This window comes from Lycorma delicatula, chromosome 9 (genome assembly GCF_047948215.1).
Source record: "Lycorma delicatula isolate Av1 chromosome 9, ASM4794821v1, whole genome shotgun sequence".
Lineage (NCBI taxonomy): Eukaryota > Metazoa > Arthropoda > Insecta > Hemiptera > Fulgoridae > Lycorma > Lycorma delicatula.
In genome coordinates this window covers 110,926,364-110,952,483 of record NC_134463.1, presented here as the reverse complement: position 1 = coordinate 110,952,483, position 26,120 = coordinate 110,926,364, and the positions used below count along the sequence as shown (strand labels likewise).

Below are 26,120 nucleotides of genomic sequence, written 5' to 3'. Positions count from 1 at the left end.
AATAAAAAATATCAAAAGATCCATGGGCCACACCACGGCATTGAGGTATGGTGTGGTGCCATAAAGGACAAAAATGAAATAAACCTCAAAAGAGCCACCGGTTAGCCCGACCTGCCATGCCAGTATATTGCCGGTAGGTGGGGAGGGCTAATTAGAGTAACGGACACTCCCCTGGGTGGCGTAATACCATCAAGTCGGTCCGGCCCAGGGGAGTAGAGGGAAAAAAAAATCAATTCCGTCAATTTCCATCCCGTATTCCCATGCACAGTTTCGAGGTTATACAATTAATTAATCATTAACCCAGAAAAAGAAGTGTCTTTATCAACAAAAAAAAAAAAAAAAATACCCTCTTCGAACATCATACAATTTTGGAATTGTTTATTATATTCAACAATCTATTTTATAAACCCCATTACATATTTCTTATATTCAAAAAATTAAAAAAGTATTACTGGAAGTGAAAGGAAGAAATATTAAGAAATATTGATAAGTGAGCTCGAAATAAGAACATCTCGTCTACAAAAAAATAAAAATAAAATAAAAAAATTCTGGTTATTCTACCATGGACTTCACAGAATACAGGATAGGCTAATATCGGTTTTCTCAATTATTACTAATAGGAAAATAATAAAAAAACAAGCTATTATTTAATACACGTTGAAGGGAGAAAAACCATCCTTCTTTTTGCCCTTAGAAATCGTTTTACAATTGAATTTCATTTTCTTATAATATTGTTTTCTCCAGGAATACCGTTCAGGTATTACTTCACAGAATGAATGAGGATGATATGTATCAGTGTAAATGAACTGTAGTTTTCTATAGTGTCAGTTCGACCGTTCCTGAGATGTGTGGTTAATTGAAACCCAACCAGTAAAGAACACCGGTATCCACGATCTAAATTCAAGTCCATATAAAAGTAAGCCTTTACTAGGACTTGAACGCTGGAACTCTCGACTTCTGAATCAGCTGATTTGGGAAGACGCACGCGTTCACCACTAGACTTACCTGGTGGATTCGTGAATTTGTTCTGGATATTTTCAGCCTTTCTGGTTGGCGCTTGAGGTTTATTTTCTAATATCAATGCAAAATGTTTAGTCTTCTAAACGGTAATTAGTTCTGGGTCTACGTAATCGTGGGACCTTCTCCAACATATCCAATATTTTCACATTGTTCTTTCACCTTATGTGATTGTTAGTCAACAATTTCATTACACAGTACAACTTTAACTTTTCATTACACAGGAAATGTCACTTAGAATTCAACTCCTGTTGTCTAGGAAGAATTCCAAACTAGAATTGTTGCAACATTGGAACATAAAAACTCGTTCTTGTTTTATATAATGGGAGATGCAAATAGAACTTCACAACTTTAAAAGCTTATAAAAATGTATTTAAATAACTTAAAAATTCGGTTGAGGTCTCATTTCGTAGCAAAACATCACCTTTTTGCTCATAGAGTTCATTAGTACCGAATTCTGTCACCAGTGTTGTTAAAACCTTTGATGAGACGGGTTGTTCTGTTAAACATGCAAAAACAACAAGACGCCCACGAGTCCCTGAAGTTGCTGTGGAACAACTCAGAGGGAGCTTTGGATGTAGTCCAAAGAAATCAACTCGACGTGGGTCACGTAAGCTTGGCATTTCACAAACGACAGTTTGATACTTTACGTAAACGACTGCACTTGTAGCTATACAAACTAAACATGATTCAACACATTACAGATGACGACTAAGTTGCTCGGCTGCAGTTTAGTGTGGAAATGATGGATGGAATTACAGACAGTGATTCATTTTTAGAAGTGTAATTTTTAGTGATGAGTCAACGTTTGACACCAGTAGAAAGTTGAACATCTTTAACTGCGGAATATTGGGTAGCGAAAACAATCATGAAACTTTGCAGATTATTCATGGTCATTGTTTTTTATCCCCTGACTGTACGGCCCGTTCTTCTTCGAGGAGGCAACCGTAAATGGTATCGTTTATATAGACATGCTTCAAAATTTTATAATTCCTCAGTTAGATGATAATGAACAAGATGGACTCCATTACTGTCAGCATGACGGGTAATGATCTTACTACCGCCTAGACGTCAGGAATTTTCTTGATACTCGATTCCCAGGTCGGGTGATTGGTCGTGAAAGTCCTGTTGTAAGGTTACCTCGCTCCCCAGGTTTGACCGTGCTATATTTTTTCTTGAAGAGGTTCATTAAAAATCGGGTTTATGTACCGCCTTTTCCTGCTGATCTTGTTGAGCTAAAATTTCGAATTAACGCCGCAGCTGCAAAGGTAACGCCTGACTTGCTGGATACAGTATGAAATGAAATCGACTTCAGGTACCGTATTACAAATGGTTGCCAAAGTGGAATGTTTGTTGATGAACTTCATGTGTTATTTATATGAAATGAGGCCTCAACCCAATCTGTAAGTTATCACAGTAAATTTTTACATTTTTTTTTAAGTTGTGAAAACCTTTATGAATCACCTGGTACTTAAAGGCGTTTATTTACAATATGAAGAAAATTAATTGAAGAACAGTTGAGTTATACTTACACGTATATCATCTGATAACTAGAGATGGTAAATTAAAAAAATTCCAGTTTGTTGCAGAATTTAAATCCTCATTCAGAGGATACTAACTTTTAGAATATAATTCATAACCGAAAGTGATTTTGGATAAAAATGTCACAAATCTGTAAAAAATTGAAATTTTAAAAAAATAGATATTTAATATGAACTAAAAGTGCATTTCAGACAATAGTCAATCTCATAATAATATATGTATCACAGTTTATCCACCTTCTCAATTATTACAATTATTTTAATTGTTACTAATGTTTGGCGGACATCCCTTCCCCTAAAAAGATTAGTTTTAAAAACCAAATATAAAACTACATTTAAAGCAATCTCTCCATATATAATTTGCTACAAACATTCCTCCCACCCTGCTATTTGGCTTTTTATTATCTTAGTAAACGTTCAAATGAACCAAACGAAACAGAGATAAGTGAAACCGAAATACCGTTTATATATGTAAAAGATAGATAATAAAGTTGATGTACGAGTATAGTCCATCCAAATACAAATTTGAATTACGTCAAAGGTTTTATTTTAATTCGCTACACCAGACGATGTTTGATTTGTTCATCTAGTAATTCTGTTTTGACTTTTATAACTAAAAAAGATTTTCTTAAAAATGTATATAATAAATTTTCTCTTTGTCGTACTAATGAACTGTCACTTTTTCAAATCAATAGATGATTTGAAAAATTTTAATTAGATGGTTGAGGGCATTTTACTCAAATAAAAATATTTAAAAAACCAATAAATTAGATGTAAATGGAAATACTTGAAAAAATACATAAAGCCTACATATTTTCTTAAGAACATTTAAAATTCTTAACTTAAATAGATGTTTTTTTTGTAACGTTTTATTAAAGATCTATCGAATCTTTTGATTTTCTTTCATTAGATGGTTTTATTAATTTTTTAAAAGTTGTTTTTAAAATGTAAGTGATTATTCGATGGCGCTAGATTAATATATTTTTAAGGTGAATTTTTCATATGCTAAAATCTAAAATATGATGAAATACAAAAATATCTCTTTCAACACCTCGGAAGGTGAAGGTAGATTTCACCGGTGCTAAGTAGGTGATAAAAAATTACGACAATGGTTGCATGTGTTTCAAATATTTAGCATACGACAAGCTCAATCTTCTTACAATTCCAGCAAGGGTTTGGTCATCACTTGCCGTAAGGATTGGTCATATAGAAAATTATTTCAGACAAAAGTTTTAGGTATTGCTTAGAGGCCTAACGACTACTTTAAACCGATTCGATACTGTGCCTGTTAAAGGAGATATGATATTTTTTGTCTTCAAAACCCCGTTTTTTCCATCCACTGGGTCAGTGGTTGCTGATATCAAAAACCTTTACTTAGATAAGTTTTAGGCCCTTAACCAAATAATAGTATGAACTTTAAACGAGTTCTATATATTACTTAATAAGAAAAATCTTACAATTATAGCAACATTTTGGTCATCCCTTGCCGTAAGGGTTAGTCATTTCAAAAATTATTTCGGAAAATATTTTTAGCTAATGTTTAGAGGACTAATGACCATTTTAAACCGATTCGATACTATGCCTGTTAATAGAGGTATGATTTTTTTGTTGTTTTCAAAATCCAATTTTTTCTATCTCCTGGGCGAATGGTTGGTGATATCAAAACACTTTTCTTTTTATACGTTTTAGACCCTTATCTAAAGAGTAGTAGGAACTTTAAATGAATTCGATATCTTACTTAATAAGAAAGTTATAGCGATTTTTTTTTTCTAAAAAGCTCGCCCATTTCCACTCCCATGTTCCGATTTTGACCGTTAACGAATTCGACCGAGATTTTAGGACGAGTTATTTTTAAAGAACAATTTAAAAGTGATTGGCGCAAAATTACAGCAGTTATCTTGTCCACAAGAAAGTGAAATATATATATATATATATATAAACTTTTCAGCTGACGGTGGTTTTGGAGTTCGGGGGATGTGAAAGGGCGAAGGTATGTCGAAATTATCCGGCTGTCGAATCATGGTATCCATTACAATAGATAGCTTTCTTATGAAATCTACCTAAAAATCCTATGTTTTTAGGGGATAGTTGAAAAAATTAAAAAAAAAAAATTTGATAATCAACGTAAATTTTTTTTTAAAGTAATTTTTTGTAACAAAGAGAATTACCCGTTTTATTATAAATAAATAGATTACAGACACTAGATAAACTGGTAAAATATTATATAATATATATTAAAATAGAGGGTTTGCTTAGTTTTGCATTTGACCAGCGTTGGTGGTGAAAGTTAGGTTGCGGTTTCCCTTAAATGTAACATCGCATCGGTTGATAGTCTTTGTCTCTTCAATTCCATAACAATGAAAGGTGGTCGGTTTTATTCATGTTCGTATATCGGTCTATAGTAGATACAGGACCGATCAATGTGTATTCATGTATAAATGTATGTGTGTGGCTTAGTCACTGTTGGTAACAGTTTAATTTTGTAAAGGAGAGGACCATTACCGCGAATACCGAACAATGGTGTAACGGATACTGTTTTAATATCGTTTGAATTTAAAATCGGTCGTATGCTTTCCATATATATACATATATATCGCCTATTATTTCTAATTTTTGTCAAACATTAAATTATTATTTTATTGATTTTACGTTTATTATTTTTTTATTGACATAACTAAACTCTATTCAAGCGAAACGATGAATAAAATCTGTTCAATGTCTACAATTAATTTGTAAAAGTAACGACAATTAACTTATCCGTATTTCGATTTTTTATTCTGGCTATTCTTGTAACAGCTGCGATAGATGATAATGAAATTTTTTTTTTTTTGTAGCGGGTGAAAACATGCTATGCTTGTCCGGCACTGAAAGCCAGATCCTCCGGATGAAAGGCAAAGACGCAATCATTCCACTATATATATATATATCAGCGTTATAAGAATAACAATTAGATGTACGTGTTACTGTTACTTTTATACGGATTTGAATAATAGATCGTGAATACCGATGTTCTTTGGTAATTGGGTTTCAATTACAGCACATCTCAGAAACGGTCGACCTGAGACCGTACAAAACTACACTTCATTTACATGCATACGTATCATCCTCTTAAGTAATACCTTTCGGTGGTAGAAAAGAAAGATGTACGTGTTGAAAAAATTATGTTTACTTACAATCCTATTTTGTTAATTTCCAATAATATTATAATATTTCCAATATTATAAAATTAGCATGTGGTTTGGTCAAGTTATATCTCTACTTAATTTTTCCATTTAATCCGTATTTATAAAATTAGAATTTCAATGGGATACATCAAAATTTTGATAAAATGATCATTTTAATCATACTAGTGATAAAAAAGCTGGGAAATTCCTTACACGATCATAATCAGTATTACTAACGAAAACAGTTAAAGATAAGGTATTAAAAGGTTAAGGATAAGATAAGATATTGGTTGTTCCATGTAGCAGTTGTTATTTTTCCCTAAGAAAGGGAAGAGTTATTATGAAAATATAATTGTCTATGCGTAAGTAACATAGAAAATTTAAATATTTGTTTATTTGACAAATTAATTTCCAAGTACAAGATTAACAAGAATTTTAACGTACGGTTTGACCAGATTTATTAATTATGACATCGGTGGGATTATTTAAAAAAAAAATTGTACCAAATCCGACATTCTTCAGTAGAACAAAAAATGGTGTGTGGAATAATGGAAGTTTCTGGCGATATTCACCGCAATATATTTTAAGGGCGGCGTAAGTGATATTACCGAAAAGAACTTGTATTTACGTCAACGGTAGAAATTTAGAACAGTTTTTGTTAGAATCCACATAAAATAAAAATAATTTTATTCTTTGTTTTATTTTCTATTTTTACGTGCATATTATATTCCCAAAAATTTGGTTTTTATATAATCTTTATCTCAAATTACTTTTTGTGGCTTTGGCTTAATTTTTATTTCAAGTGCTTTAGTCATTTTTCCTTAATTTATAACGATTTCGTGTGTGAATTTAAGATAAAATATACCTTAAAAAATAATATTAGATGAAGTTATTTTTTCATTCTGATTTAAAGCGGCTAAATTCTCTTCCCATATCTGCTAAGTAAGGCATATTTATTAACTTTTATCTGTTATACCTCTGTACCGTTATTTATAAAAAATAATTAAGAATAAAAAAATCCTAAAATCTACTACTACATAAAATTTTAATAAAAATAACAAGTTACGATTTTCAAAAAAAAAAAAATATTTCCCCCTGCAACGGAAAAATAGAAAGGATAAGTAAAATTAAAATTCTAACTGTATTCATAATTAAAGAAAATCTTACTACTTGATGAAGTACAAAATAGTTGTAATTAACAATTTATCTAAAAATCATTTTGACATTTAAAAAAAGTACAAATTAAATTTTCGTTATGTACGAATATTGTTTAACATCAGAATTATTTCGTGAATTACGTGATCATGTCTCTAAAAGAACTTTTCTGTCGGTTTTACAATCTCCTTAACTTATTGTAAAACCTCTCATTTACCCGAATACGTACTGTCACAAGCTTCCGAGTCTCTGCTTTTGAATAAATTAGTTTTATAAATAATACAATATTTATGTTAACAATGCCAACGATACCGAAGGGGATAAATAAAGATTATTCATATCATTTTATTCTTTATTAATCTTTATTTAATTTAATAAATGGATTCTCAACCAGGAGATATTTTAAACAACGTTTAATATGAATATAATGTGTAAGGAGCGTTCCTGGTCGTATTCGCCGGAATATTTTTTTACAAATGAGATGAATTTTTAAATTAAAATGCTTAATAAATTTTGAAATAAGTAAAAATTTGTCAAGCAAATGATTAGAAAGATATGGAAGATTGAAATATTAAGATGGTCGCCATTTTGAAATGTTTGAAGGTGACTTTTTCAATTTTTTTTTATTTTGTAGAATAAGAAATTAGTCTTAGATCTGCCAAATTTGATTAAAGTAGGTTAACCCGTTCCTGAGAAATTATTTTTTTGTTCAAAATCAGAAAATGGCGTCCAGAAGGAAAACAAAGCAAAATAGGACTTATGTCGATATGAATATTTTTTTACTCATTTTGGTGTCCTGAATCTGTTTCTGAAGTTCGGAAAATACGTCCTGGAACACTCTGTGTATCATGTTCGTGGATATGTTCATATCTTGTACAGGTACAGGCCGACTAAATATGATATAGCTATATTAATTATACCCCCGATGACTTTCTAAGCGACTATCTATGTTTACGGAAAGTTCTCAAATCTTTTCCAACACCAGTATTTTTTGAAGTGAAAACTTCTTTAGGCGCGCCGCGCATTATTGGATGTGCACTGGAAAAGTCTCTGTATTGAAACGCTGATTCGTGTAAAATCGGGGAAGCCGAATTTAGCCGAACGAATGAGAAATTGGGTAGTGAATACGTAAGATATGTAAAGCATTGTATACGCAAATTCGGTTAAATTCGGCGGAACCGAGATTGACCGAGTGAGTGAGAGAGTGAGTCAGTTGTGCGGGACTTCTGTTATGTGCTTGGCTGTGTTTCGTTTTACATTAAATACGTTCTGTTATGTGCTTGGCTGTGTTTCGTTTTACATTAAATACGTTTGTTTATAACTGTTCGGTCTGAGTTAATTATTCGTGTAACTATATATCTATATTTCAGTGTATACATTTAGTGTACCATCATACTAATAATGAAGAGTAATTTAGTCATTGTGCGTGTAAGTAAATTTGTTTAATTCTCATATACATGTGGTACGGCTGTATAATATTTCAAAGCATATGCTTCATTACTCGCATAGCTAATTTCGTGTATTCCCTTCATTATATTTTATTGTTTAATCTACGTAATAGTATGATCTACTTCTACTTTATCAGACGTTTCTCAAAATAATAATAATTACCTTTAATAATAACCTAAGGTAATAATAATTACCTTGACAAACGTATGTATAATTTTGTATACATATATACAACTATACACACCTCAGATTTTGATGAAATTTGGAATATACCTTATTTAGAATCAAAGTTTTTCGTTACAATTGAAATTATTCCTCGGGAACGTTTTTCGCCTGAGTTTCGTCAGGCCCGTAATTTACATAGAACCGTAACAAAACATTTCGTAAAGATCAGTTAATAATGCTAGCAATCTTTTTTATCTTTGTTTAAAAAGAATCCCCGATGCGTCTGAATATGCATTATTAATTTTTCTTATGTTGAAAAAATATGGCTTCGAAAGTTTATGACTACAAAATTTTGCATAGTTAATTGTATCATTAATAAAACTGAAAAGCGGTATTAACATATAATTTATTTCTTCGATCCTAAATTCACGCTAAAATACGTTTGCTGATTAAGAAGTATTGTTTTTACAGGGTAATCTCCTATATCATATTTCATTAAAACCAGTTTTCCTTAGAAATTGACATAAAACATATACAATTGTAAACGTTCAAAACTTACCGTATTATATATTTTCATAATATTGCGCAGAATAGAAAGCAAAAAAAAACTACCATATTTTCTTTTTAATAATATATATTCTGTACTATTGTCGGTATTCATAATGCGTATAAGTTATTGATTGTAATGCTAAAACAAAAACAACAGTCAGTCGGCTATTTAATTTCTTGAACTATTCAACATTGAATATGAATTTTTACGGGAACGTCAGAAGTCTATTTACGCCAGAAGTCTTTTTGAATAGAATATAATTTTAATAATATTCGGATTATCTTCATAGTAAAATCCACTATTCTCTAAATTTATGCCCTAATTTTACGTCTATTTATTTAAAATATATATATATATTTTTAAAATAAAATAATCAACTTTTACCAACAGTATACAGCATGGAAGCGAGCGAATGTATTATCCTAAAATTATCAAAAATATTTTAGGTTTTTGGTTCCATCGTAATTCCCGCCGAAGGAAAAACAAATTTTTGAGTATCTCAGTGTATGGTACGAAGTATTTGTGTTTTTTTTTTTTTTTTTTTTTTTTTTTTTTTTTTTTATGAAGTCCGCTTACTAGTATTATACTGACAGAAGGAAAACTTCAATCATAAAATATTGCTGAGGTTGGACGACGTTATGTTTAGTTATTGTATACACAAAATAATATACATGAATTGATCATACAATCGACGGAACTTTGTTTGAATTTCAGTAAATTTATTTTTTCACGTACGACCCTTCTATCGTCTTTCAGTTTAAAATGTATGCCTTCATTCTGTTAATTACTTTCATAAAATCACATTTGGTCATCGCTTGTAGATTCGGTTATTATTTACTATAAATCAAGGTTATTGTAACATGTAAATTTTATTAACGCTGTAAATCAGCCTCCTTGTAACGGACGCTAAATTACGCCCGGACGTCAAATCGATTGTAAATTTATTTATTCGGCTATTAATATGGTAGCAATTTGTGATTTACTATCTTATATTTGTATAAATAATTTTTATTTACTTTTCAACCGATGGATTTTTTTTCTTTTTAAATTTATTTATTATTCTTTTTGAATCGATTATATAAAGACGAAAAGTGTTTTCAGTCTTTATCAGAGAGAGATATATACAACATTTTTTTTAATTTTTTCCATAAACATTATTTTTGTTGTTTTAAATATTTATTATCGTATCATTAGTACTGGATTTATTTTGAGTCAATTTTAAAATCGATTTAAAAGTACGTTACGAAAAAATTTTTTAATGCTATTATTGTTTTTACTTTGATTATAAAACAAGTATTTTCGTTAGAATGAGTTTCAGTTTTATGTTCGGGAAGGGTTAAATTTTTCTTTCATAAAAACGTAAGGAATTTTAGCAAAATAATAGCCAGATTTCTATTCTTTATTTTATCTTTACTCCATAATTATTTGTATTTAATCCTTTTATTTTAAAAATATATAAATGTCAGAATGGATCAACACATTTTTAGATTTTAGATCAAAGAAGAATTAGAAATTGAACGATGTTTAAACATAATTTATAAAAAATTCAAGCAAACATTGTTATTGCTGCTACAATAACATGATGCTAGATTTTAAATATATACTTATAAATTATTGTAAGTTCATAATGATTTCGTATCTTACAGAATAAATTTACCCGTTCACAGTATATCAGATTGTTATAGTTTTACATAACATAAATCGTGCTGATAATTCAGTAAATTAAATATCGTACGATTTTATCAAACAAATTTATACAACTTAAATTTAAGTAAATGATAAAAAAAAGACTTACTTGAAATTTGTGAAACCTGTATAAAAGTAAAGAAAAACATTCGAGAAGTTAAATTTACATACCTTGGCCAAGGCTAATGCCGGGAACGATTCCCAAGCTAATATTGAATCCTCTCCGGGTTGTCCAAGTCTTTGTCCTTTTAATATTCTAGCCGCAGTCAATGTCGCTAAACTAAGTCCGTCTCCGACAAGCAATACCAAATTACGTGCCCTTTGACTGTGGCCCAGTCCCGGTCTGAGACCAAGTTTTCTTCTTAATACTCTCTCTGCTTCTTCATACCAGTGTTGTTTGCCTAGAAAATAAATACAAATAAAACACTGTTAATTAAAAAAAACTTTTTTTTAGCTATAATAATGTTTTTAATTAACAACATAACTTGGAAAGTATTATTCTGTAATTTTTCATTAGACAGGTTTTTAATAAGAATAAAAAAATAAAATATAAAAATAAAATCAATATCAATAGGTACTTATCGGTTATACAAGACCTCTGTTGAAATACTTATTTACGTATACTGATTGTATGTAATTTTTATTTTTAACGTTAATCAGACGAAATTAGCGAGCGAAGCGAACGTAGGTTTTGTTTGATTAGATTATGTTGATTCCGTGTAATGACGAATCGCGCGCGTATATCAATATAACCTACGCTCCCTTCGCTCGCTAACTTGGTCTAATTATTATTTTATACTTCTAAATTCACATCATAAATAATAAACTAATTGATAATAATGCAAATTTAGTAGAATAAGTAAAACGGAAAAAAACAATTGGATTTCAGTAGTGGTCCCGTATAACCGACAAGTACCGATCAATAAAACCAAAATATATATATTTATAACTCTTTTGATTAATTAACCCTATTTTGTACAGTAATTTTCTTACCAATATTATATATTGTTTTTAAAAGATCAAATTGTACTGCGGTTCTTAAAAATAAAATATATAAAAGGCGATAGAAAACCGTTTTGGTAGTTTATATAATTAAATATTAAAAATGAATTTCTACATAGGTCAGACAGGAAGATAATTATATAAAAAAATTAAGAAAAATTGTCCTAAATTTTTGAAATAGGTACTTATCGGTTATACAAGACCTCTGTTGAAATACTTATTTACGTATACTGATTGTATATAATTTTTATTTTTAACGTTAATCAGACGAAATTAGCGAGCGAAGCGAACGTAGGTTTTGTTTGATTAGATTATGTTGATTCCGTGTAATGACGAATCGCGCGCGTATATCAATATAACCTACGCTCCCTTCGCTCGCTAACTTGGTCTAATTATTATTTTATACTTCTAAATTCACATCATAAATAATAAACTAATTGATAATAATGCAAATTTAGTAGAATAAGTAAAACGGAAAAAAACAATTGGATTTCAGTAGTGGTCCCGTATAACCGACAAGTACCGATCAATAAAACCAAAATATATATATTTATAACTCTTTTGATTAATTAACCCTATTTTGTACAGTAATTTTCTTACCAATATTATATATTGTTTTTAAAAGATCAAATTGTACTGCGGTTCTTAAAAATAAAATATATAAAAGGCGATAGAAAACCGTTTTGGTAGTTTATATAATTAAATATTAAAAATGAATTTCTACATAGGTCAGACAGGAAGATAATTTATATAAAAAAATTAAGAAAAATTGTCCTAAATTTTTGAAATAAACATTTGAAAAACAAATTATCCACAGTGTTTAATAAACACAATTATAATAATAACAGTTAATTATAACATCAATTATAATTTATAATAGTTATTTAAAAAACTGATTGCTTAATTTACAATTTAAGTTCAATTTATCAGTAATATCGCAGAATTTGTTACAGTATAAATCCGTGAAAATTTAAACAGATCGACTTTTCTAAGGGTTTGTATTATAGAATACTATTTTCGTACAAAAAATTACAGTGAATTACAAAAATACTAACTTATTTTTTGTAACGTAATTTGAGTATTTAAATTAAATCTTTTACTTCTCTAATGCAATAATCGTGTTTAAAACTTATTTGTACATTATTTGTGTTTTTGTTGATGTTATTATTTCAATATGTATATATTTTACACATTACAATAGGTAGATTTCTTATGAAATCTACCTATTGTAATGGGTACCATGACCCACTTCCGAAAAATTTCGACATATCTTCGCGTTTCACATCCCCAGACCCCAAAACCACCGTCATTTCAAAAGTTTATATATACATTTATATATATATATATTTCACTTTTTTGTGGACACTATAAGTGCTATAATTTTGCGCCATTCACTTTCAAATTGATACATAAGATATAACGACCAAAAAGTTCGGTCGAGTTCGTTAATAGGCAAAATCGGACCATGAGGTTGGAAATGGGTGGCTTTTTCGAAAAAAAAATATCGCTTTAGCTTTCTTATGAAATAAAACATCGAATCCGTTTAAATTTCCTACTATTTTTTGGATATGGGCCTAAAACTTATCTAAGTAAATTTTTTTATATCGTCATCCATTGGCCCAGGAGGTGGAAAAAATGGGGTTACGGAGACAAAAAAAAATCGTACCTCCCTTAATAGAAGCGGTATCGAATTGGTTTAAAGCAGTCCTCTAAACCTTACCTAAAACGTTTGCCTGAAAAAATTCCTTTTATATTGATATGACCAACCCTTACGACAAGGCATGACCAAAATGTTGCTGGAATTGTAAGATAGGTCTAGTCGTATGCTAAACGTTAAACTTTTTTTTACCGCAAACATTGTTGTATTGAGTAAATTTGAAGTTTTTCTTAACTTTAAGGTTAAAATCTTTTTTATCTCCTATTTAGCACCGGTTAAATCTACCTCTCCGTCTTTCGGCATGCCGAAAGAGTTTTTTTACTTCAAAATTCATAAACATGGCTTTTTAATATTATATCCTGTTTGATTACATAGATAAATAGTGAAAACCGTTTAAGACATAATTTTCTAATTATGTTCATCAGAAAATTATATATTAAACGGTTTTCTTATATTCGAAATACTGAATACGTTCAGTAACTGAAATTTAACACGCTTCCCGTCATAAGATCAATCTAAAATTTTTCACACACCTTTGGTTCTGATGAGAATATTTAGTACATTTAATATCGTTTTAAATACAATATGTTCGACATTGTTAAAACATATTTCTTTGTTTACATACGGATAACAAATCATATGTTTCGGTAACTAAGGGTTTGTTGTGGCAGCGAAACTTTTTCGTTACGATAAAAAAATGAATATGTTACTATAACCTATCGTTACCGATTTTGTTCCGACGACAAACCAATTTCTTATCGTAAGTAAATGAATATTGTTACCGTAACAAAATCATTTGTCAAACCGTCTTTTGTTATTTTAACAAAATCATTTTTCTTCGTGTGAGGATAGTAAAGATTCTCGTGGGAAAAAAAATGAAACCAAAGAATACGAAACAAAAACAAAGTGCAATACAACGTAAGACGGTTGGAAAAAGCGCGTCAAAAATACCATGAAAAGCGAGCGAATGAAAGTGAAAATGCGAAGCGGGTGAGAATTGAATTTTTACTTTTATTTTTTACGCCATCAAGTGTGAATGAATTGATGGCATTTCAATGAAAAAGTGCGGGCGGGAGACAAAAAGTAATAAATAAATAAATTTAAAAAAAAAAACGATGGTTTTCTTTTGAAACGAAATTACTCTAAAAAGTTTAGAAAATAATTTTTTAGTAATAATAAGATAATCAAAATAATTTTCAACATTTTTAAAAAGAAAAGCATTGTGCGCCCATAAAATATTACTGAAAAATTCGAGTAGGTGTTCTGTAAAGGTAATAATGTGAACATAATTTAAAATGATTAGGACAAAGTAATATTTTACGAGTGCACTATTGATTTTTACAAATGTGCAAAATTATTTTGATTATCTGATAAATCGGTGAAAAATTATTTTCTATTTTTCAGAGCAATTTCGTTTTAACGAATCCAATTGTTTAATTTTTTTTTTAAATTTATTTATATTTATAATTACTTTTACATGTACGGGAGCCATAAATAATTATTGTAAGAACAAATTTGACTTATAATTTATTTATTTATTTTTTATTCTTGTTTTAAATCATAATTGAATACTTTGTTGATAACATTTTAATACAAAATTTAACTGAAATTTGGATCATTCTCTTAAAAACCCGGCCATATTTATCGGTATAATTTCATATTTATTGATTTTAAGTTACGTTACGATATTATTAACGCATTATTTATTAATACTATTCATTTCCAATGAAATTTATCGATAGATAACGCCGTATTTACAATGAATTTTTCTTCTCTTTTTACTTTATTAATATTTTAAACTAACTTACTTTACTGATATTATGTTCAACATTTTACTTCCCTATTTCGACGCAAGCATCTACATCCATTCTGCTTTTAACCACTGTCTGCATCGTGAATTAAATAACATTAAAATGTTGCAACTCGTTCATAATTTAAAGAGTAAAGAAAGACGGATGGCCTTATCCACCGGCAAGTTTTTTTACCAATCTATTTTTGTGATATTTATTTTCATCATAATAATTTATAAGTAATCATTATAATTAATTAAATAGATTTATAAAAAAAAGAAATATTTTTTAAATTATATATTTTATATATATATATATATTATGAATGATAAATATACTATCACAGTAATATTTTTTGTACTTATAAAAAACCAACTTATGACTTATTGTAGAGGCCAAAAGGGGATAATATATTCCAAAATCGACTGCAATGGATTCCGAATCACTACTTCTACTTTACGGTGTCAGAGAAATTTGCATAAATAGCTGAAATTATTTCTAACTAGTTTACAATAATTTGTTATCGCCACTTGTCAATAAGCTATCAATATTGGTTATTGGTAACAACTTGCGAGAGGATAACGCACCAAATTAAGAGTACAATTTTTACAACAGATTACACTACATCAAAATTGCCAACTCCCGAACGATTATGTAATGTCTTATGGGGAAGATCCAACAGGTATCAACGTAATTCGAAACACTGCAGGTCAAAACGTTTCTTTGGAAAAACACATGTTTGAACAATCGTTGTTCGCAGACTACTGTTCATTGTGATTTCCTTTATTTACATTTATGTCAAAAGTAATATGCATCTGCGAAATATAACACTAAAGGACTGAAAACAGCTTGCCGTAGATTTACGGTGTAGAAAAATTATTTACGTGAAGTTTGTGCGAACTAAACTCGATAATCCAACAATAATAGGTAGCTCTGGTCAAGCCATTGAAACTTTACGCCAATCACTTTTAAATTAATATATAAAGTATAACGACCCAAAATCTTGGTGAAGTTCGTTAATGGGCAAAATTGGACCAGGGGGTGAAAATGGGGGGGGGGGCTTTTTCGAAAAAACAAAATTCGCTATAACTTTCTTATTAAGTAAAGTATCGAATTCGTTTACAGTTCCTACTATTCTTTGGATAAGTACCTAAAACTTATATAAGTCAAATTTTTTGATATAGCCAATCATTGGCCCAGGGGGTGAAAAAAATGTGGTTTCGAAGAAAAAAATATCATACCTTCCTTAATAGGCAAATATCGAATCGGTTTTATGTTGTCGTTAGTGCTCTAAACATTACCTAAAACTTTTGTCTGCAACAATTTTTCATATGACCAACCCTTACGGCAAGGGATGACCAAAATGTTGCTGTAATTGTAAGAAGATGGAGCTTGTCGTGTGCTAAACATGTGAAACGTTTTTCACATTCTACCATTGTCGTATTGAATAAATTTGATGTTTTTCATTACTTTAAGGTGGAGATTTTTTTTTATCCCCTACTTAGCACCGGTGAAATCTACCTCCGCCTTCCGGTGTGCCAAAAGAGATTTTTTTTTTATTATTCAGAATGATTCACAAGAATTTAACAAACTTCCGTTAGGTCCTAATGAAGCATATATGTCTGAAAGAACTAAAAGTGGAAAAAAATTAAAACACTAAATGGAAAAATTAATTTTTATAGTAAACTCTTTTACTTCGATGCAAGGTTGCATTTTTAAATTTATAAAATATAGAAAGTTAATTAAATCTCAAAAGAATATATATACAGAGTGATCTACGAAGAATATAACAAACCTAAAGAAACTTTTTTACCGGTAAAACTAAAAAAACTAAACGTTCATATAAACATAGGTTTACAAAAGCTTACGAAGTAAATTTAATTTTTTTTATATGATATCGGAACTTTTGTTAAATGGGTAATATAAACGTAAAAGTTTTAAACAAACTCTTTGGAGAATTTAATTCTGAATAAAATGGTGTGAATAAAGTTCACAGCAACTAAATACAAACGTAAGAATTTCTAAGTTTATTAAAAACAAATACATGAAATTAGTTAAATTTTAAAAAGGTATTAAACGAAACAATGTTTTCAATATACAAAACAAAAGAATTTAATATGTTTTAAAAGTAAACAATAAAAAAAAAACCGACTACAAAGTTGTAGAACTTTCCTGTCATGCGGCTTACAAAGGTATATGCACACAATTTAACTTAGCACTGCTGCACTAGCGCTCCTTGTAGTGACAGGGGATACTGTTGTCTGGGGAATAGTCGAGAGTTTATAGTACTAAGCAAAGGAAAGGATTGCTGACGGGATCCAGAACTCTGCTTGGATTTCTCTTGTATTCTGTTTTTGTTTTATAAATTATGTTTTTGTTGTTCTTGTCCTTTGTTTTTTTTTGTTTCAATGGTATAGTGTTGTTATTGTTCCGTGTAATATTTTTATATTCCGTGTTGCGTGTTGAACTCACTTTTACCTTCTACGGATAGATAGTTCAATTCCTTTGTTTAGTTAGGTCCTTTCAGTCTTACTTAAGACGGTGAGCTGTGTGAGATTGTTTTGAGTTCATTAAGTAGTAGTACACGGGTGGGAATGCCACTAGTGACATTCCCATCTGGCCGGGCGGACTGGAATATGTCAAAAGCCGAGGTTTCGAAGATGACCTCCTGTAAAGCCCATAAGGGCTCGGAACGGAGGGGATCGGCGGAGGGTGTCTTCCCCTACGGGGTCGTATACCCACTCAGCCATTAGTTTAGAGCATTTTTTTTGGGGAGGGGGCGATTTTGCTTTTAACTTTTATTATAAAACTTTTATGAAAATATTATTATTATTAGTTAACAAATGTTTCGAAGTAAATATGACCTTAATTAGGCGAAATCTCGAGATATGACCTTGCCCTACAGCCTCACCCCCTTGACCTTTTAAGTTGAAAATTTAATGGTATCGCCCCAAATATAGAAGTAATCTGACCAAGTTTGGTCAAAATCGGTTCAGTAGTTCCGGAGATATTAGGTGATTAGAGTGCAACACCGAACACACACATGTACATACGATGATCTGGAAAATTTCCATCCGGTTTGTTGGGTTCCTTCGGTGTCAAAACATCAAGATCCGGTGAAAATTGCGTACGCTCAAATTTGATCGATTTCATTACTTTCCCTTCTACTGCTGCACCACTAGACGGGAAATTAAACAAAAATTAAAAATTAAATTTTTTCAGTCTTTCAGATCAGATTTCACACAATACCGGAATAGGCGATTTTAATTGATTTTCGAAGGTTTAGTCATTACGTCTTTCTCTTTATATTTTCTTTGTTTTTTTTAAGAATTATTAATATCGTTAAATATATTAACTGAATAAATAGTCTTATTATTATTGTTTGTATGGTGTAAAATGAAATCCGTGATTAGAAAAATAAAAACTTTGTATGAATCTTCAAAATTGACACTTTCTTTTTTATAAAAACTCTATATAGTTATTTCGATTGCAATGGAATCATTTTCAGTAGTATTAGATAAATAAAATAAATGTTTTTTAACATTAATAAACTATCAGTATTTTTAAAATACGGAATGGAGAACATGTAACTTCTGCGAAGGCTTACATTTCAATTTTGAAAATTGATAAACGTGTTTTTGCTTGCAAATTAAACTCAAAAAGTTTAACATCATTAGATATTTTTTATTAAGTAAAATTTATAGTGCGTATTTTTTATTTTAAAAGCATTTTTTTTTTTTCACAAGTGACTTGATTAATTTATTATATCTGTCAATATTGCATAATTAAATATTTTTAGATAATAGGACGTTTAGCATTTTTACTTTACTTAGCATTTACTTTAATTTGGCCTTTTTTTTTTTTTTTATTAAAATTGTACTTCTTTTGGCGCGTTAGGAGAAACTGTAAGGAGTTCATTTTCAGCAACTTACGGAAGTTGCGCGCGCCGATGTAACACACAATGAAGATTTGCGCAGGTCCAGGTGGATCAGTTTACACGCACATGCGTGTAGTGTCTAATTCAGTCAGTCGTTCAATGCATTTAAGTCAGAGGTTCCCAAACTTATTTTTCTCATAGACCACTTTCAAAATTTTGCTGGTTCCGGTGGACCCCCTGCAGCTACATTTCTACCATATTTCCAGTCGACGGAAAATGTGAAGATTAGATCTAACTATGAAAATTTGCGTTACGGCTGTGTTCCACGAACTAACAACTTCCGAAAAAAAGTGAGAATTGATTGGTTAATTTTTCATTGACTGTGCTGTGAGTGGATGTCAAAAAAGTAAAGTTGGTCGATCAAAAAAAAAGCTTCCATCCAACTTTACATTTTTGACATCTACTCACAGCACAAGAAAGCAATCGATTCTCTCTTATTTTATTTAGAAAACTTCCCATTCAGAGTGGTAAAAAGCAAAAGAAAAATAGTATATTTTTTGTGTTGCATTTATTTAAATATGTAATCATTACACTATTAATTATTATTGTTATCATATTGCAATGTAATATAATAAAATTGTCGTAATATAATTAAAATTAAACATTAATAACGTAATGTAACTTCTACAATGACAATCACAAAATAGTTACAATTTTAATGGGAGGGATGTACTTGATGGATTGACCCTAACATCTATTCACTTTACTTTTCTTTTCGAAATTCCGGAAACAAATGTGTAACGTTTATCCTTGGCAATCGTTTGATTCTTAACTAATATAAATACGAGTTCATGCAAGATTGCTAGCACACACACCACAAGTCGTATTTCGTCCCTTTGCACGTCTGAACAAGCGTTGCGGACGGCGGCGGCGGCGGCGGCAGCGGCAGCGCTTTGCAAGTCTCAACACGTTCGTTGTACTAAATATGGAATATGCAAGTTTTTACAAGTAACAGTCGCTGAGGTTCTCAAAACATTATCTGCCTAGATTGATACGCAAAGTCAAGCCAACATTTTAGTTTTCACTATCGAAACCAGATGAATTTTCGTGGACCCCTGCTGTGAACCCCCATTTTTTGTCACGCCAACGTAGACCCCCGTCGAGTCTCCCGTGGTACCCTGGGGGTCCACCTGGACCACTTTGGGAATCAATGATTTAAGTGATTAGCACGTGTAAACATAACAGATAATGAGCCTTAATAAATATGTAATATATATAATAATATAATACATATAAATATGTATTAATATATATTTATATACACCGATTTCTGAAGACGGATATTTTAAACTCTGAATGTGTTTGTTCATATTCATAAAACTTTATTTACATTAGAGCGTATATTTATTTGTTCTTTGTGAAAATTGTATATAAAGATTTGAGGTTAAAATTATATTTTTTAATGACAGAAAATAGCCAGATAAATGTTTGATTTTGCATAAATAATTTTAAATTTACAAAAAACAAAATTTTTGATAAAATGCACTATTATAAAATAAAACAATATTATTTATTAATAAAATATTGTTTTTTATAAAATATTATTATTTAATAAAACAATGATATTTTTCATATCATAAGCCGCTGATAACCTTCGTGTCTATTCAATCGTCATCCGAAGAATAAATGGAACTAAACTAATTGAAATATATTCGATGAACTTTGTTTTATATTGAAGTGTTACTTATTGAAACTTTTATTCATGGTATTTAATGTTGTCCATCGATCGTTTCACTCGATGGTATTAGAAATTTATTTGAATGCGTAAAAAAATTATTTTTTTTTTTATTCACGCCAAAGAAGTATAACTAATTACGTAAGTACACAAGAGATTTTTTTTAATGTTTTATTTAATTTTATCCTATATTATAGAATTAGAGTGTACTATACTAATTAAATCACTTAAATGCCCTTTTATTTTTATTTTACATTATCTGTTATAGTGAATTTGTTTGCTAATTAGTTTTAATTTTGGTTTGTTACTGATAATAATTAAACAATACATATTAATACAAATGTATTAATATCATTTATCAGTGTTTTCTTGAATATATTACTGACTGATGACTGTCGAGAAATTTTATGCTACGTACCCACCCACTATTCTCCATATATATTAAAAAATGTATATATATACTACACACAGACACACACACACACACACACACGCGCGCGCGCACACACACGCACACGCACACGCATACACATACACACACATATATATATATATATATATATATATAATTTTTTTATTTTTCTTTATTGTAGTGTATTTAATAAATATACACTAATCAGAATTAATATTTATAAAATATTTCCTGCAAAAGTTTATTAGACAGGCATTGATTCAATAAGAGAGGGCTTAAAAACGATTACCAGGTTTTTTACTAATTTTCTATTAATTACCGCCATTTTTAAACGTTTTGTTTTTATGAGACAAATTTTTACAGATAACTCATTCCGCCTGACAAGGAACCTTTCTGTAAAATTCATCAAAATCAGAAAATTCATTCTACCGTTACTGCGTCAGGAACCAAACGAAATGCCAAAAGGTCGAATTAAAACAGGATACCGCTTTGTTGGGTCGGTTAATATTATACGACAAAAACAAGTAATATCTACGGAACTTTAGAAGCATCTGTACAAAATTTATGTGAATTTCGGTGTTATGTTTACTACTACTGAAGCTACTTATGCAAATTTGCTCCAAAATTCAGAATAAGCAGTTAATTACAATTTTTTTAATTTAAAAAATTAAATAAAAAAATTTATTGTGATACGGTACGTATGTAGCGTAATAGTTATGGATTTTTATCCTTAGTTTATATTACAGAAAATATTACTGCTATCGATCAAAAAAATAAAATTAATCCACAACGAATTTCTTTTATATTCATTGTTTTCAAGTATCTTGGTTAAAAATAAAAATTAATCTTATTTAAAACATTGTTTATGCACCGATTTGTATGTGTTGTAAGTACTGTAAGTGCTGAACTGTTTTTTTTTTTTTATATTCGAATTGACTGGTTTACCAATAACATTCTGTGTATGGTGGCTTGAGTATAAGTTGAATTTAATTACATTTTTTTTTTTTTTTTTTTTTTTTTTTAATAAGTTTATTTATATTTCAAGGTGTTGTAGAGTAAAGTAGACTAAAGTAGAGGAAAGTGCTTTACTAAGTAAGTAGACTAAGTAGAAACCCACCGGGTTGGTCTAGTGGTTAACGCGTCTTCCCAAATCAGCTGATTTGAAAGTCGAGAGTTACAGCGTTCAAGCCCTAGTAAAGCCAGTTATTTTTACACAGATTTGAATACTAGATCGTGGATACCGGTGTTCTTTGGTGGTTGGGTTTCAATTAACCACACATCTCAGGAATGGTCGAACTGAGTATGTACAAGACTACACTTCATTTACACTCATACATATCATCCTCATTCATCCGCTGAAGAATTATCTAAACGGTAGTTACCGGATGCTAAACAGGAAAAAGAAAAAAGTAGACTAAGTAGAGTAAAGTAGAGTAGGCTATGTAGAGTAAATAAAACTTTGTACTCATACTTAGATTTTATTGTAGCTTATAAAAACAATTACTAAAATAAACCACTGAAAACGTTTTGGAAAAAACTAATAAAAGCACCCACCCACGACTTATAAAACTGTTATATTTCTTCATTTTTACATTCCTGGCGAATATGTAGCTAGAAAATCTATATTAAGGGGAAATAATGGTGGTTGTATCAAAAATGAGGTATTGGGTTTTTTTGTAAATCTTTACGTTTTAGGATCCAACTAGTTCATGTAAATAGTAGTATGTAAGTATGTGTGCATGTACGTGTGTCGCACTACTTTAGGCCTTATATATATCTCTTTCTTTTTCCTGTTTAGCCTCCGGTAATTACCGTTCAGGTATTACTTCGAGGATGAACGAGGATGATATGTATGAGTAAATGAAGTGTAGTCTTGTACAGTCTCAGTTCGACCGTTCCTGAGATGTGAGGTTAATTGAAACCCAACCACCAAAGAACACCGGTATCCTTGATCTAGTATTCAAATCCGTGTAAAAATAACTGACTTTACTAGGACTCAACGCTAGAACTCTCGACTTCCAAATCAGCTGATTTGGGAAGATGCGTTCATCACTAGACCAACCCGGTGAGTTAGGCCTTATATATATCAGGAGTCATTGAACTAATTTTCTTCAAATTCGGCTAAGGGGAAATTCTTTATATGGAGAATTTATCTTTTTTTTTTAAATTCGTTATGGGGTGGGGAGATATGAATGAAAAAAACAATTTCAATTTTTTTTAGAGCTTTTTAGAAAAAAAAATACTTTGGCTAATTTGTTACCTGCATAACGTATATAAAACATAAAAAAAAAATCAACGCCCCCTTCTTAAAATTAAAATATATGTTTTTTTTTAGTTTTTTACTCTGTCTTCCTGCGGTTTTAATATTTAAAAATTTATATATTTTTGGGATATTTATAGATCATATATAGTACTTCAAACAATATCTACAGTTTTACAAAATTAAAAATCCCGGATCTTAAAGACAGAAAAGGTTTTTTTTGAAAAAATTTACCATTTTGTTTTCGTCTCTGTTGATAATGGATGGGTTGTTAGATTTAGAGAAAACTTTACTTAAGCGAATTTGTTCAAGCTAAATATATGAATATTTTTTAGAAAAACCGTTTTTATATTAATCCCGATTTCTGTGGCGGAGTGATAGCGTGTTGGCCTTTCATCCGGAAGTCCCGGGTACGAATCCCGGTCACACGTGGCATTTTTCACAAGCTACAAAATTGATTTCTCACGTAACATAATTTTTGGCTTCCTATTAGCCCTGCGGAGGATGACTGAGAAGGTCTGATGATGTTGTTATAGATGTATAGATAGAATAGTAACGCGGGTGGCTAAGGACCCACCTGGGTGATTACTTTACAGATAAGCGTTTTGACGTTGAGCCCCGGTTAGCTGAGGTGATCGCTGTTATCTCAGCCTAACAGAGAACTCTGTAATGGTGCTACGGTGTGGGAGGATGTAGGCATTGACCTCGTTCTCGAAATCGGACGAGAACGGAGAGAGATAAGGTATATATTCATTTGAAACTTTTTAAATGTCTGAATTTGTTTCATCATTTTAAAGTAAATCAAGAGAATTGAATTCTAGGGAATAATTGTCGTTGTTGCGATCTACACTTGTTTTGTCGGTATGAGAATAGCATTTTTGGTGTTCCAGTACTCAATTTAGCAATGATCTGAGTACGAAGTCTAATTCGAGTTAGATATGGAAAGAGATTTTGTGTGAAACTTTCCGTGTTGAGGTACGCGCGAGATCGCGCTTCCGCAAATCGGTTAATTTGATAGTTGAGGGTTGTAAGTTACGGTAGGGTGTATTGGTGGAAGAAGAAATTCAAAGACAATAGTAATACTTACATGTCTTCACATGTTTCAGCAGACATTTCCGCTCTGATGTGAATGTCTGCCGAGGCATTTCCATCGGTGGCATCTTGACATGAGGCCAACTTGATGTCTGTGATGTGTTATCAACACCAGGGGGATCTAAAAGATGACCTCCGGTAAAACCCATCATAGCTATGAACGGAGGGGGTGGTGTGGCAACCGGGATCGTCACAAGGCGAGTATCTTCCCCTACGGGGGTCAGGATGGATGAATGTTACTTCCCTTATCCACGCAACATGTTCAGATTTTATTTTTTGTTTAATTGTATTTTCGTTGGTGTTTTTTTTTTTTTAATTATACTTTTTCTTTAAAGTAAGAGACTTAAATCTTTTACTAAATTGAACTAAAATATGATTTAACGATTTTTTTTTTTTTTTTGTTTCCACAAAGGTTTTGAAAGTCATAACTGTATCCAAAGTAATACATGTGGAGGAAACATTAAGCAGTATGCGGAAAAATAAATTTCCATAAATAAACAAAAAAAATATTTATAAATTGTTGAGAGAAATATTAAGCTAAGACAATAAAAGAAAAAAATTACAGCAAGTTAAACATTTTTTTTTTTTTTTTTTAGCAGATATTAAAAAATGTATAAATAACACATAAAAATAAGACTTTTAATAAAAAAAATTCTATTTGAAACCCGAAAATTAATTTAGAAACTAGAAAAATATTTATTTAAGATATCTGCATAATAGTTCATCTCGGCTGCGAAATTTGGATACTAGTTTGAGAATAAAGGTAAACAATAGAAATTTTTTGAATGAGATTTTACTGGAGAATTATGAAAATTAAACGATTTAATTAAATTTAGAATAAAGGAGTTTTACGCATAATTTGAGAGCAGAATTATAATTTTGTAACATAATCTTATAAAAAAAGGAATACGGTTTTTGGGATAAATTAAGGCGGCCGGAGTTACTTAATTTAGTTGTAGAAGGATACGTAGAGGTAAAACGTGCTAGCTTAGGACAACGAGGTATGCGGTGGTTAAAGAGGAAGACTATCTTTAATAGGCTAACCTCTAGGGTTTTAAGTATTAGGATACTTTGAATTTCTCCCAAATGCCTTCAAACCTACTGATATTATAAATTTGGTTGTGACAGTTTAAAATTTACGTTTTGTAATTACATTGTTTATTTATAAAAAATCTTAATTGTGGTTTTATTTTTTAATATTATCATTCCATTTTCTTTCAATTTGCTTTTTCTTTATGCGTTCCAATCATATTGTATGCAGAATATCTTATCGTTCTTTAGAAAAGGTTTTTTAAAATATTTCTTTTATTACACCGGTTGATGCTTTCAAATTGCTTTTTTTTTTGTTTCATCCTAAGATTAAGAGTTGCGAGCAACATTTGGTTTATTAATATTTTGACCGTTTAATTTAAGCTCTGCTGCATAATCTAGGTACAGTATTTACAGTTTTGCATTTACATATGTAAAATATACAAAGTTCTTCCCACATATCGCCTCCAGTTATCTTTCATATTTCCACTTAAGTGAGAGCACGTTTTTACATCGTACTTTTAAAATATGGAAAAATA

At 30.3% G+C, this 26,120-nt stretch overlaps 1 protein-coding gene across 1 annotated transcript in view; it reads right to left on the bottom strand.

Moving 5' to 3' along the window:
• Nucleotides 1–26,120, bottom strand: part of LOC142329957 (alkaline phosphatase-like) — a 629,670-nt gene that overhangs the window by 211,278 nt on the left and 392,272 nt on the right. The window contains exon 2 of the mRNA XM_075374942.1: nucleotides 10,899–11,128. Within this exon, the coding sequence (XP_075231057.1) occupies nucleotides 10,899–11,128 (230 nt within the window). The remainder of the gene's footprint in view (nucleotides 1–10,898; nucleotides 11,129–26,120) is intronic.